This window comes from Mobula hypostoma, chromosome 9 (assembly GCF_963921235.1).
Source record: "Mobula hypostoma chromosome 9, sMobHyp1.1, whole genome shotgun sequence".
In the NCBI taxonomy this organism is placed as follows: domain Eukaryota; kingdom Metazoa; phylum Chordata; class Chondrichthyes; order Myliobatiformes; family Myliobatidae; genus Mobula; species Mobula hypostoma.
In genome coordinates, this window is record NC_086105.1 from 32,348,332 (window position 1) to 32,364,359 (window position 16,028).

The 16,028-nt window shown below is 38.5% G+C and overlaps 1 protein-coding gene across 1 annotated transcript in view; it reads left to right on the plus strand.

Annotated features, from left to right (window-relative positions):
• The window catches only part of LOC134352359 (bcl-2 homologous antagonist/killer-like), a 35,286-nt gene extending 22,348 nt beyond the window's left edge, over window positions 1-12,938 (plus strand). The window contains exons 4-7 of the mRNA XM_063059666.1: window positions 5,908-6,049; window positions 6,853-6,990; window positions 7,492-7,672; window positions 9,275-12,938. Coding sequence (XP_062915736.1) covers window positions 5,908-6,049; window positions 6,853-6,990; window positions 7,492-7,672; window positions 9,275-9,379 — 566 coding nt within the window. The 3' untranslated portion in view covers window positions 9,380-12,938. The remainder of the gene's footprint in view (window positions 1-5,907; window positions 6,050-6,852; window positions 6,991-7,491; window positions 7,673-9,274) is intronic.
• Window positions 12,939-16,028: the final 3,090 nt, after the last annotated feature.

Below are 16,028 nucleotides of genomic sequence, written 5' to 3' on the forward strand. Positions count from 1 at the left end.
GGACACTACTATAAGGAACTCCATGGTTGTATTATTAAATAATACTTCTAGCTAGGAAAAATCTGCAATGGTATTAATTGAGCCATCAAGCAGATCACTCCCTCTTTATTTCCAAGGAGTAGCAATGTAATCATTACTATATCAGTTTGTACAAAATAGGCTTATGAAGTGAAAGCTAATCTGCTGCTTTGGGGATTCTTCATTTTTACGCAAGCTTCAGAGTTTTAAAACACCTGGATAATCTTTGATATTCTTCCTTTGGTAGATCAGTGAGGAAGTGGTTTCTTTTTGGTGTTGATTGTTGGAGGAAAAAATAATGGTAGCCGTTACTAAGAGCTGTGTAATAACCTATTTTTGCAACTGCAAATGGATAGCTTAGGCAAAGAAGCATCTATGTTAATGCCTCCAGACACATCATGTGGGTTGATGCATGAGGAATAGAGAATGTTATTTGTACCATTGAAACTCTTTGGTACTAACAGAGTATACGTTTACTTGGTCCCAGAAGAAGAGTTAATCCTTGATAACTTGTCAAAGGAAAGTTGTTCAATAGTATACCAATCAATGTGGCAGTTTTGTTTTTTGCTTGTACATTGTCAATTGCTTGTGAATGCATGGTTATTGTTTGCATATTTCACCTTATTAAGCATTTTCTGTTGCAGGCTACTGTTCTTTTGTTTGTAGACAACAACAGGTAACCCAACAGGTGTTCTAACCTATTATGTAATGCAGTTGATTTTATTGTGCAATGTTTACTTTATTGGTTATATGAATACATGTGAAATATGATACAGGAAGTAGTAAAAAAATTTTAGCTTGCAAATATCAACCTTTCAAGAAGTGTTGGGTAATGAGGAGGTTTGCTGAAAGATATATCTTCAAAATCCTAATAAGAATTAAGTTGCTTTTCCCTCCTTTGTTGCTGGCTTGAACATAGTGTGAACATGCTTGAACATAGTGTGAACATGCTGTGTTTATTTTCTCATGTGAAAGGAGATGCTGAGCTGATTTTCAGACAGCCTGGTGCTTTCAATTGTATACAAAACTGTCCGGTTTCACGTGATAAACACCGAGCCCAGATTAGCACTATGCAGGAGACTTCCTGATTTGCTATCCTGTGATTCATGTTAATATATACTTTGTAGGTGGGAGGGAAAATTCTGCAAACATAGGTGGTGAACCTCTTTTAGATTCAAGAAAATATATTTGTTTAAAGTCAGTTCTTCATTTGGTTTGTCTTAATACTAACAAGGTTAAGCCTTTTTTTTATACAAGGACTTTTATTTTTATTTTTATTCTTTTTTTCTTTAAATTGGGATCTTCGGGTTTCTTGCTTTGTGGCTACCTGGGAGCAAACAAATCTCAAGGTTGTCTAATTTATACATTCTTTGATAATAAATGTACTTGAATCTTGAATCTTTACTTTAATTCAACATTTTGCATTTTCAAAATTCTTCTGAAAGTTTCATCCCAAGTAGAATTCTAATTGTTACTGTATTGTGATAAAACTAATGGAACCGTTTCTACTGACAGGAGAAGGGGCAAAGATGGGTTTCTGGCGCCTTGAAACCAGTCACTTTGGGCAGATGGGGCTCGTCAGCTGTGGTTGGCAGCTCATTTAGGAGAAGGAAACTTCTGATTTTAAACCACTGCTGCCTTGCGACTATGCCCACTCAATGGGGATGGCTTTGGGAGTAAACCCTGAGGGGGAAAAATCTGGGGTGGAGTTCCAATGTTGAGTTCAGTACTGATTGCCAGTTCCTGCAATGCTACAGGTGCCAAACTGTATGGGTTTCTGCCATTCCTTTGGACTCAACAGCTGCATGGAGAGGGCGAGCCTGCTGCGTACACAACTGCTTGCTCTCCATATTGTACTGCCCTGGCTTGCATGTCACGTGGACAGCTGGAATGCAACATCCACGGTCAGCCTCAACCAACAGAGAGCCTCTATTGTGGTAAAACCACACACACACATTCAAACAACCACCAGGAGAATAAAGTACGTGTACAATATAAAATCATCTGCACTATTATAAAGATGTTCCTTATGACAAACGCAAATCCAGTTCTATCCAGGATGCAGGCTCCTGCCAATGGCGGCTCTCTTCCTCGTACGGCACTATATGAAGAGCAGCTCGATACCTGATCAAATCCCTCTTGCTGAAAAATGTCGCTCTTTCCCCTCATTCAAAGCCAATGAATAAATCCAGAACTTTTGAAAGAGGGGACAGTATGGGCCAGACATCATTGTATACCACAACACAAACACCGAAATGGCACTTGGTGAGCAGCTCAACCAGTTTTGGAGCAGTTTCTTCACACACTAGCTCTGTCAGGGCTTGTGTGTATAAACATTGAAAATGCCAGGCCATCTGCATATTTACGTGCAGTAAACTTATTTACATACAGTAACTGCAGGTTTAAAAGCACAATTGTTTGCCATGTTTGCATTCCTGAAAATGACATTTCTTAAAATAGAAAGCTTCACCTCAAGCATTGGCGAGATGACCTTTCCCATATGTCTGTACTGTTCAGTATGCCTGACACAAACACAAGCTCTTCTGCAGATGTTGGAAATCCAGAGCAACACACACAAACTCAGCAGGTTAGGTAGCATCTATGGAAATGAATAAGCAACCAATGTTTCGGGCCAAGAACAGTTCTTCAGGACTGGAAAGGAAGGAGGACAGAGTGTGAATAGAGAAAGAAGAAAGGGGGAGGGAAAATTATTGGAAGGAGAAATCCATATTCATGCCATCAGTTTGGAGGCTACCTAGACAGAATATGAGGTGATACTCCTCCACCCTGAGAGTGGCCTCGTCATGTCAAAAGAGGAGGCCATGGTCTGACATGCTGGAACAGAAATGGGGATAGGAATTAAAATGTTGGTCACTAGGAAATTCCACTTGTAGCAGACGGAGCGGAGGTGCTCAACACCGGTCTATTGTAAATGGCTTCATGACTATTCTCAGTAATAGAAACCCTGATGGTGGCTGATGTAAAGATGTAAGATTATGCTCAATGAAGTATAATCTCGAATTGCTGAGGATATACAACTTTTGGTCAACACAAAATACTCTGCAGATGCTGGGGTCAAAGCAACACTCACAACATGCTGGAGGAACTCAGCAGGTTGGGCAGCATCCGTGGAAATGATCAGTCAACATTTCAGGTCGGTCCTGACGAAGGGTTCCGGCCCAAAACGTTAACTGATCACTTCCACAGATGCTGCCCAACCGGCTGAGTTCCTCCAGTGTGTTGTGAGTGTTACAATTTTTGGTCACTTTCTGGGTTATAGGCACAAATTATTTTATTATCCAGCCACTTATAGTCAGCCATGCTTCCAGCAGTCATACTACAGCTGAAAGACTGGTTGAGGATTTCGGCTGGATTTCTCTGCCATTCTTGCCAATTGTCTTTTTTCAAAAACTTTGACAAAAAGAAACTAGAAAAGCTCATTTGCTCAACAGGCAAACATTGTAATATTCTCCTGTGTCACTGAATGCTCATAATGAAATAGTAGGTGTATGGTGAAAATACATGGAAATGAGGGATGACCAAATTAGCAGTTAACACTATTGACAGTGCTTGTTTGCTTGGAGGGGAAAGAATATTGTGTAAACTTGAGTAACTGTTTAAATTCTGTTGTTTGGTGATGCCTGCTATAGTGAAAGAAAGGAACATTTACATGATGGTCCAAATTCTGAGGTAAATTTGCTGTCTTTACACTGGGGAAAGTGACTACAGCTGGACTACATACTTGCATAGCCAACTGTGGAAAGGCAGAAGTTGCTGACAGAGAAAGAGAAGGGTGTTCTGTCATCAACAATGGTACTGGCTGTGGCATTTTACAGTCTTTTCCAGAATAATCATCATGAATCACTGAATTGGCCAACTGATTCTCATCTCAAAACCTTGAAAATGTTGAATAATTTGAAAATTGGGTTTTCATTTACAGCTTCTAAACTTCTGACCCTAAAATTCAGCTTTTAATTTTGGCATAGATTCTCATTTTCAGGATTAATTATTACAAAATTATGTAATTTTTAAAACTACATGCTTTTGTTTGTTATTTCAGCTTGTCCATTAGTCTTAGATGAATATTCTAATCTTTATTCCAGCTGTATGTATTTCCGAACAATGAAAGAGCTGGATCAAATATATGAAAACCCATTTGTAAGCCAAGTTTTAGATAAAATTCATTCTGATTGTGCACAAATGAATTTTGAATCTGTTACCTTGACAATGGGTAAATACAACAGTAAATTAATAACTAAGCACAACAAAATACCATGCAGATTAGGTAGCATATGTGGGAAATAGAGTTAGATTAGTTTGCATCAGAACTGATCTATCATTAATGTGGGTGAGTGCAGTTTGAAGGGAGCTGGTCTGTAAGATGGATGTTATTAGAAGTAGCTGCATTACTGATTCTAAAATTATCACGTGTGATAAATCTCATTTTTGTAGCATTATATCTGTAGCTGTATTATTTTGAATACTGGTACTAATAGAAAGTTCCAGATTTTGCAGTAAATGGTGGTTAAGTGACAATAGTCATTCATCAAATCTGCACTTGCCATTGGATGTTCACCTTGAAATTATGCTACATACAGAGCACATCATCTTTACGTGGGATTTAAAACATAGAACAAAGAAAGTTACAGCACATTACAGGCCCTTCAACCCACAATGTTGTGCCAACCATGTAACCTACTCTACAAACTGCCTAGAACTACCCTACCACATAGCCCTCTATTTTTCTAAGCTCTATATACCTATCTAAAAGTCTCTTAAAAGACCTTATTGTTTCTGCTTCTGCCACCATCACCGGCAGTACATTCCAAGCACCTTAAAACTATGTCCGCTCATGTTAGCCATTTCAGCCCTGGAAAAAAGCCTCTGGCTATCCAGACGATTAATACCTCCCATCATCTTATACACCTCTATCGGGACACCTCTCTTCCTCCGTTGCTCCAAGGAGAAAAGGCCAAGTTCACTCAACCTATTTTCATAAGGCAACAATCCAGGCAACAACCTTGTAAATCTCCTCTGCACTCTTTCTGTAGTATCCACATCCTTCCTGTAGTGAGGTGACCAGAACTGAACATAGTACTCCATGTGGGGTCTGACCAAGGTCTTATATAGCTGTACCATTACCTCATGGCTCTTGAATTCAATCCCATGGCTGATGAATGCCAACACACCGTACACATTCTCAACAACACTATCAAACTGCGCAGCAGCTTTGAGTGTCATATGGACTTGGCCCCAAGATCTCTGTGATTCTCCACACTGCCAGGAGTCTTACCATTAAGACTATATTCTGTCTTCAGATTTGACCTACCAAAATGAAGCACGTCACACTTGGCTGGGTTGACCTCCATCTGCCATTTCTCAGCCGAGTTCTGCATCCTACTGATGTCCTGCTGTAACCTCTGCCAACCCTCCAGACTATCCACAATACCCTCAACATTTGTGTCATCAGCAAACTTACTAACCCACCCTTCTACTTCTTCAACCGGGAATTCTGTGTTCAGATCCCTTGTGAGTTGAACACTGGCCTTGAAAATGAGTATCTCCTCAATAGGATCAGTGGGAATTTTTTTGTTGTGGGGAACTCAGGGTAAAGTACCTGTTTTGGGAATCTGATGTTAAGTTTATGGATGACAACCCACGAGAGCAGGTTGGGTGTGTTCTCGGCTGTTGTGCTGTAAATATTGCCCTGTAAAGGGTCTCTGACTTTGGTTCAAGGATTTTTGTGGTGATGATATTGAAGTTATAGTTTTACAGTTTATTGAGGTGCCCATAGATGGTCCACCTGTCTGAACTTTAGAGGAGAATAGGAATAACCATGTTAGCTTGTAACGTGTTATTCTGTGTTTTTTTTCCCCCCACCATATACAGAGCAGAATCAGGAGGAAGAAATAGAGCACATTTTTCAGAATAATGTCTGCTGCCAACATCATAATGAGGTAGAAGAGGATCTGAGCAATGGTGTGACAACGCCTGGGACATCAGATGTGGACGAGTGGCAGACACATTCCAGGTATAGAATTGTACAGGACAGAAACCATGTCCATGATGACCTTTTCACCCACCTACATTAATCCCATTTACCCACATTAGGACCATTTCCTTTTATGTCTTGCCTATTCACGAGTCACTTAAATCTACAGTATTCTGCCTTGTTTTTGCTACCCCCTATCTTTATGCCTCTCATAATCATTTGTGTCAGGTCACTCTTCAGATGGCCTCATTTCAGAAAGCAGTCTTATCGAATTTCTTCCCATAACTAAAGTACTCCAATCCATTCAACACCCTGATGAATCTTCCTTGCATTCTCTCCAATGGTAAATCTCCAGATTTTGAAAGTTTCCCATTCATAAATTCCTGGTGTTTGTACATGGTGTATGGTTTGTTTCTCAATACAAAACTTCTGTAATATTTTTGTCTAAAATTTACATAATCATTTCAGTCAGTCTAGTTTATTTAGTAATTTTATCCCCTCTGGTTCAGAAGAGGTGGATTCAGAGTTTTGAGCACAAAGCGTTATGCATCAGCATTAGCTTACGTTTGGAGATAATGATTGGTAGTTTAGAATTAACTCTATGTCCTTTTGTCACTGTTATAATGTTAAATAGAATTCCAGAAGCATTCTTGATCTGGTGCTAAAATTCTAGGTCTGAATGGAGAAGGGCAGTAAAAAGGAGAAATGGAATGAAGTAAATGGTGTTTTGTCCATGGATTTGTGCTTCAAGGTCATTAAGATCTGAAATTTTTATTTATTTCTTATAGTATAAAGTTAATCTTTGGATTTTTTGGGAATGAGTTCTAATATTATCTGCTCAGTTCCTCTGTGGAAATAGGGCGTCAGCTGGCAATTATTGGAGATGAGCTCAATAACCAAAAGAACGGAGAATCTCGAGATGTGCAAGTCTACTTTCCCTTTGCATTTGGGCTTGAGTCGTTCCGCAGAGTTGCTGAAAGGTAAGCTGACAATTTATGAGGTCAATAAATGTCTTTAAAAATTAACATAACAGTGGCGTTGCTGTCTTTTAGTTCTTAATATTTGGCATAACGTAGGTTAGCAAGAGTACAAACCTACCCTCAGCCTGAAAAGACTCCATGGGGATGTAAAGTAGTAATGATCTATTCCATTATCCTTTCAGTCCTTGTAATGTTCATAAGTTACCAAAGGAAATGGAATAATTCAAAAATTTGCATTAGAGTAAGTGCAACCACATTGTAAGAAGAAAATTTTCCGAAGCTCAATCAGACAGACAGACCGACCGACACACTTTATTGATCCCGAGGGAAATTGAGTTTCGTTACAGTTGCACCAACCAAGAATAGAATATAAATATAGCAGTATAAAACCATAAATAATTAGATAATAATATGTAAATTATGCCAGATGGAAATAAGTCCAGGACTAATATTAATCTAATGACATGATTGTTTATGTAAATATATTTTTCAACTACACAGATTATTTGATAATGAAATAAACTGGTGGCGCACCATCACCCTGCTAAGCTTTGGATACAAGAGTTTGAAATATGTCTGTCGGGGAGGAATCATGGAATATTTTGGCAGAGTCACAGAACCCATTGGAAAGACCATAGCAAAGAATCAAATTACTCAATGGATTGCAGAGCAAGGAGGCTGGGTAAGCGGGATGGGTGTTATGAGAGTGATTGAATTTCTGCCTCACAGTTGTTTATGAATTGAGAGTTTTTTGAAGGAAAAGTAAGTCTGATTCTAGAGTTGTAAGCATAAGGAGAATGTTAGAATTAGGAATATCACATGACAGGTGTATAATGGTGTCAACAGAATATCTATATCCATATTAGCAACTAAAGATTTGACCATTTCTTTTCAAAGGCAAATATCCAAAGGCTACTTATTTATTTTCCACAAAGATAGTAGTGTCTCATTTTAACTGTTAGTCCCAATTTCTTGGATTTCCCTCCCAGTGTGTACTATCTCATTCTAGTTCCTGTCAAATTGCATCTTCAGTCTGCCATACAGCACCAGGTGATCAAGATTGTGCTTACTAGTGACCGATCTTTCTCCATGCTTTAGCTAGCTTGTCTTTTACAGGCAAGAAGTAAGAAACATCCCCTGTGGAAATTTTAAATATTTTATTCCCATGTCAAAATTATGATTTAGATACATGGGAATTATTTCATCAAAATAGAACAGTGTGATCTTCAACATTTGGCAAAGAGGACATTGCTGTTTTAGCAATGCACTGATTCCCAAGTTCATTATCAATGTCATTACTGCGGTTGTACCTACTTTTTAGACTGCCAAACTTGAGCCTTGATGGCTATAGCCTTTCTGCAACGTTGACAGGTCGAGAAAACTGGCTAACCTTCAGCTGAGGTCATGCCCCAGACTGCTTTGATAGACTTCTGACAGCTCATTGCTGTTAATGGTTTTTGAACCTTTTAGAAGTGTCTTATGCTCCCACTCAGATGAACAAAATGACAGAAAATTAACTATACTTGACGTAAAATTGATGGGTAAATGTAAAGTGCATCCAATTCATTCCTGACTCTAGCAAGGAGGCCAAAGTGCTGCCTTTCCTTTGGGCCCACCTGATTAACAGCAGTGTGATCCAGCCCATTACTGACAGAAGTATAACATTAGCAGTGCAAGTAGTTGGCACATTCACTTGACATTCTTGGGTCTACTCATTGATTAATTTTACATTGTCTCTGCTGTGGTTAACACACAGTTCCTTTAATGTGTTTAGAGATGGCAGCTATTGAGGGTTGATTTGTTTACCTTGGTTCCTGTCATTCAGATGTGCACAAGGAATTGTATTTATTTAAATTCAAGTAGCTAAAACGTTTAGAGCAATCACAAGTAATGTTATGTAACCTACCTGATACCTACCTGCCAGTCTTAAAGGAAGTACTTGCAGCTCAAAGGCCGAATTCCTCAGTGTAATTACTAGATGATGTGGTCTTTTCCAAACAGATGCAACAGCAGAATGTAGTGCAAATTTTGTCAGCAAGAATATGTAAAAACAAATTCAGGACTTCTATTTTTGATTATGCACATGGCAAAATCATGAACATGTGGGCATTTGCACAGGTAAATAGATGCAGTTTTGTCTCAAACCTCCTGGAATTTACCACCGAGTTCTGAAGTACAGGAACTGTAAACCATTGTTTTATTAAATCCTTGCTAGAAAGGAAAGTAGATGCAACTTGTAATATAGAGTTTGTTAATTTGAGTTTCTTTTTCTTCTGCTTTACAGACCACTGCCCTTTCCATTGAGCATGTCATCTTGAAATGGCTGTTTGGAATCTTTGTGATTGCTATGCTGGGTGTGGCAATCGTGTGCAAGGTTTACAAATCGTAAACCAAGTGCTGTGCTGGATCGTCAAAGCTGGTCTTGGCCAAGCAGCATATTTGCTAACTTCACCCAGGTGGTGGAGGTCCTTTTTTATTGTCAAATTTTGAAAAATGGAAATAATGTTTTTGAATTTTTCTTTAGTTATTTAAGATTTTGGGAAAAGTGCTGGGCCACACTTACATTTTTCTAAAAATATAATATTACGAAATCAAATGTATGACTGTTACTGGTAACTGTCTACATTGCTTGAAATGGGTGTTTGTGGTAGTTTTTCACATTGATTTCAAAGTTACAGCCATGATCATGGTCATGCCATTGCATTAGATGTTATCTATCTAAAAACACTAAAATACATCTTTGAATTGATGTCCATTTCAAGATAGAACCTTATTATGGACAAGGGTATCATTTGCCTTTGGTAAACAATGCTTTGCCTTTATTTGTGTAGTAGTATTAATATACTGTATACAAATATTATTTCAATGTTAACACATTTACCTGATGAGAATGTGATAATTAGGCTGTTGAGAAGATGGTAGAATGGTGTGATTGAACTTTTGTCTTCCTGTTAATTAAGATGAATGGTAGTTCTTAGCCTGCAGAAGGGTCCTAAGGCACGTTTATATGTAAATATAACCCCAGGTTATACTGAGTGCTGGGTCACTAGAAAAATCTGAGGCACATTTGAGTGCAGAAAGAGTTTTATTCTTGTAATGGCTTTGTAGTTTTTTTTTGGTGAGGCAGGAGCATCAGATGTTCTTGCTAACCTATCTGAGTTTCTTTAGCATGAGTGCTCAGGATCCTCTCCTTGAGCCTCTCCAGTGGTCACCTTCCATCCTAAATCCTTCTTTCATCCACTGTCCACAAATCTGAGTCACAGCATTATCATGGACCTTACCAGTGGGTGTGTTTTTTTTAAAGTGGTATTTTTCCAGAATGAGGCGGTATTGTAATCTATTAACTCATCTGCTGACTGAGCCCCATTCTGAGCAGTCACTTTGTTGTGATACATAAAAGGATTGCACACTTGTATTATGTGACATTTCTTAAGCCACCATCGTCATCAATCACACTGCTCTGCTCTCTAACACATCTCCATTTTCACCCTCCCATGTTGTTTCATGCAATCAGAATAAATGAGCAAAGCTATCAGATACATCTAGAGGAGAAAACATTTTGATATAAGCTGCATTTCATCCATTACTCTTCTTAATCTTAAAATCTAGTTTTTTTAAAGCTCTGATACCATTTCCTAATCTTTTTCTTCATTTTTATCTCACTGTTGTCAGCTTCTGGTACCCTATATGATGAATATTTGTGCCTGTTTGCAGTAAGGAAGAAGTTGATGGTGATCGCTAAATTTGATTAAAGTGCCTCGATCAGTATGTGCTATCTTGTCGAATGGATAAAATTCCTTGTTATTTTAAGTTAACGTTTGATATTCAAAGTGTAATTTGATTTATTTATGCCACCCTGCCTCTCACAAATGTATTTATAGAAACCTTGCGTGTAAATACATATTTTGTGTACAGAAGCTTGGTTTCTGTTTAAACTTTCTAATAGTTTTGCATTGGCTATTCATTTCAAAATTTCGATGTTCATAGTTTTTTTTAAAATGAAAACTCCTGAGTGAACTTAAGAAATTTCTGACTGTTATATTATTATTTTCCCACAATATGCAAACTTGGAACCAAAAGTTTCCAAGTTCCCAAAACATAAATGAGACATTATTCGATCTCATTCGTCTGGAGCGATTACCACCAGCTTGTTTTTACTGAAACAATGGCAGGAGATCTGGTATGCACACGACACCAAAATGGAAAAGAGTAATGGAAATTACCAAAATCAGGGGGTGATAGTAGCATCTTTGTGTCTTAAGATTGCAAACCATGATTTATCTTCAATTAGCCTAATATGACTTGTATATCAAACAAACAACTGAATCCTCTCTCAGCACATAATATAGTCAACATTCTTTTAAATTAATGCAGTGCCATTACATCATTTGGTGATTGTGTCATTTGTTGCTGATTTTAGAAAATGTTCACCAAGGGCAGCCTGATGTACTTTGTTCATTGACTTTACCTACACCTTTATCATAGCTATTACTTTCAATGTAATCTGCTTCAAATCATCTGCTAACCACAATGCAGCACATAGCTTAGTACACACTATACAAGGTCTTTAAAAAAAATCAGGACAAGGGTATCAGGTGAAGCCTAATCCTATTCCGATCAGTTTTTTAATGATAAACATTATTGTCTTGATTTAAGTAAAATGAGCGCTCTAGATCTCCTCAGTTGGCCATCACTTGCAGGGAAGATACCTCACATAACACTTAAAAATTAAAGAACATTGCAAATTATATTCCTTCATAAATTTTATTCATGATTCTTTGAATATTGAAATTAACATTTTTTTTTCCTTGACAAAAACTGCTGGAAGTTGGAGACTTGAGAAATCATTGAAAATTACTTTTACAATTATATCATTCAGCTAGTTCGAGTTAAACAGATCAAATCTGTTTAACTCAAACTTGTGGGACATGAGATACCAGAAGAAACTTATTCCAGGATTTACATATTATCTTGCTGTGACCATCAGGAATTAAATTGAATGCAGATATATGTGCACCGATCTATTCATATGTTCCATAGCTTCATTGTTATCTTCCTTGTATTGTGATTGTGGCTATTTGCTGTCCTCAGTGCAATGTATTTCCGTTTTTCCATGTACTTCAGTGGATTTACAAGAATATCCTTTGGATTGTACCTGAGCTCACACTGCATAACAACTGAAATAATTTCTAAATTACAATCTTATGTACTTTGCATCTTGTTGTGTTACCTGTATATTCAACTGTGTTACTCTGCTGGATCAGCACTGTTACTTCCTTCTGACTCGCGACATATGCAGTTACAACATATGCATGGATTTTAATGTCCTTCGATTTATTGCCCTTAAAGGAATATGTAGTGTCTGTAATGAGAGGGAAGTAGGGCAGGCCTTAAAGTATTGCTACAAGTAATATGGATTCAAAACCATTAATTTTCTCAATAGGCAGAATCTTCTGTAATTGAATGACCATTTTCATCAAAAATGTTTATACATTTGCAGGCATGATTGCATTGTATTGGAATGTATTTGTGTTTTGATAATATGCAGTGTCATCTCGATGTAGATTATAGGCTGCCACAGTTGCCACCATTTGCAACATTGCATTCCTTTACATATTTTATTCATGATTGTTTAAATGCTGAAGTAAACATTTTCTTCCTTGATGCAAACTGCTGAAAATTGTGAACTGAAGTTTTGAGAAATTACTGGAATGCTAACCAGAATGCACTTGGCTGAATAAAAGGAAAATAAATATAAATTCCGTATGGTTTCTTAAACAATAACTAGAGGATTGAATTCACAAGTGATAGATATTTTAATATTATTTTAGGAGGTGAAATTCTTTTTCTATGTGGAAAGTGCTTCAATACGTCGCATCACACTTGCTTATTGAATTGGTGGTAAACACCTCAATTAGACCAAATCTTAAGTTCTTTTTAAAAAAACAGTACCAAAGTGATCACTTGAAAAATACCAGGAATTTGAAGTTATGATTATGAAGAAAAACTGAAGAACTACAGCCTTTTGAGGCAGTGGAGACTGAGTATGAAAGTTCAAACATAGAAACATAGAAAACCTACAGCACAATACAGGCCCTTTGGCCCAAAAAGTTGTGCCGAACATGTCCCTCCCTTAGAAATTACTAGGCTTACACATAGCCCTCTATTTTTCTAAGCTCCATGTACCTATCCAAAAGTCTCTTAAAAGATCGTATCGGCCTCCACCACCGTTGCCGGCAGCCCATTCCACGCACTCACCACTCTGTAAAAAAACTTAACCCTGACATCTCCTCTGTACCTACTCCCCAGCACCTTAAACCTGTGTCCTCTTGTGGCAACCATTTCAGCCCTGGGAGAAAGCCTCTGACTATCCACACAATCAATGTCTCTCATCGTCTTATACACCTCTATCAGGTCACTTCTCATCCCCCGTCGCTCCAAGGAAAAAGGACAAGTTCATTCAATCTATTCTCATAAGGCAGGCTCCCCAATCCGGGCAACATCCTTGTAAATCTCTGCACCCTTTCTATGGTTTCCACATCCTTCCTGTAGTTAGGCGACCAGAACTGACCTCAGTACTCCAAGTGGAGTCTGACCAGGGTCCTATATAGCTGCAACATTACCTCTCGGCTCCTAGACTCAATCCCACGATTGATGAAGGCTAATGCACCGTATGCCTTCTTAACTACAGAGTCAACCTGCACAGCTGCTTTGAGTGTCCTATGGACTCGTCCACACTGCCAAGAGTCTTACCATTAATACTATATTCTGTCATATTCGTTCTACCAAATTGATTCACCTCACACTTATCTGGGTTGAGTTCCATCTGCGAGAGAATGTTTTCACTGTCTGACTACATGGCTTTTAAGACAAAAAAAAAGACAATACATTTTAAGGGGGAGGTTTAAGTATTGAATAGGGAAAATAGGAACACGTAACGTAGTGGTTACCATAGCGCCATTACAGCTCGGGATGTTGGAGTCGGATTCCGACACTGTCCGTGAGGAGTTCATACATCTGGCCTTTGAATGTATGAGTTTCCTCCACCGGCTTTAGTTTCCTCCCAAAGTCCAAAGCTGTACAGGTTAGTAGGTCAATTGGTGATTGTAAGTTATCCTGTGATTAGGCTAGGGCAGGGGTTCCCAACCTTTTTAATGCCATGGACCAACAGCATTAAGGAAGGGATCTGTGGGCCCCAGGTTGGGAACCTCTGGGCTGGGGTTAAAGGTTTAAATAAGTGTGTGCCTGGGCGGTGGCACTCGCTGGGCCAGAAGGACCTGTTCCACGTTGTATCTCTAAATAAATCAGAAGAGGAAGATGCCCACGAATTGAGTTATTGAATCTTATAAATATGTAGGATTTAAAGAGGCCATTGAATTAATTGTATTTACAGTAGGTGAAAGAGTCACTTGGTCCAATTCCATTTCCCTGCTTCTGTCATGTCTCTTTAGTGCCACAAAGGATAAGATTATATGGAACGTTGGAAGAGAATTGAATGCTCTGAGGGTAAATATGATTTAAGAAGATCAAATATTTTAAGACCACAATTACAGCTGACATTAAAAATGATATCTCTAGAAATAAGTGTCAATGTTAAACCATGGGAGTGTAGTGTGAATAGACATCGTTATTTTGCACAAATATTCACACAAAAATTCAAAGTACATATATGTCACCATATACAACCCTGAGGTTCATATTCTGTGGACATAATAAATCTATAGAATAATAACCATTATAGAATCAACGAAAGACTGCACCAACTTGTTCATTCAGTATGCAAAAGACAAGAAACTGTGCAAATAGAAAAAAAGAAATAATAAATAAATAAATAAACAAATAAGCAACAAATATGGAGAACATGAGGCGAAGAGTTCTTGAGTGTGAGCCCATTGGTTGTGGGAGCATTTCAGTGATGGGCTAAGTGAGGTTGAGTGAAGTTATCCCCTTTGGTTCAGGAGCCTGACAGTTAAGAGGCAGTACTTTTTCCTGAACCTGGTGGTTTGAGTCTAGACCAGGCGTGGCCAACCTTTAACATTCCATGCTTCAATTTCTTCACGCACGAGTTCAGATGCGATTTTTTCCACACAGGAGTTCTATATTAACTTATTTTTACAAGAATTGAATGGGGGTGCAAGAGTTGTATGGCGCATCTGAACTCGTGAGTGAAACAATTGACGCATGGAATGTAAAAAGTTGGCCACCCCTGGTGTCGATGCTCCTATACCACCTTTGTGATGGCAGCAGCGAGAAGAGAGCACATCTTGATGATGGATGCTACTTTGCTACAACAGTATTTCATGTAGATGTGCTCAATGGTGGGGAGGGCTTTATCCATGATGGAATTGGGTCGTATCCACCACGTTTTGTAGGATTTTCTATTCAAAAGCATTGATGTTTCCATACCAGGCTGTGATGCAGCCAGTCAATATACTCTCTACCACACATCTATAGAGGTTTGTCTCAGTACAGATGTTATGCTGAATCTCCCCAATCTTTTAAGGGACTGCTGTCCTTTCTTCACAATTGCACTTACGTGCTGGGCCCAGGACAGAACCTCTGAAATAATTACACCTAGGAATTTAAAGTTGCTGACCCTCTCCATCTATGATCCTCTGATGAGGACTGACTCATGGATGGCTGGTTTCCTTCTCCAGAAGTTAATAATCAGCTCTGGTCCTTGCTGACATTGAGTAAGAGGCTGTTGTTGTGGCACCACTCAGCCAGATTTTCAATCTCCCTCCTGTACGCTGAGCAGTGGGTGTACGAAATAATCTACCAGAGGAAATGGTACAACATTTAATATGGGCAGGTACAGCAATAACATTTAAAAGACATTTGTATAGGTTCACAGGTAGGAAATGTTAAAAGGGACATGGGCCAAATTCAGGCAACTATGGATGAGAAATGATTAGCTATAAGGAGAGGCTGGACAAATACCAAATGCTACCAGTTTAGCTAAGTTGGGCCAAAGTGTTGGCTTCTGTGCTATAGAAATCTATGACTCTATAACATTTTAATGGTCAAAGGAATTTCAA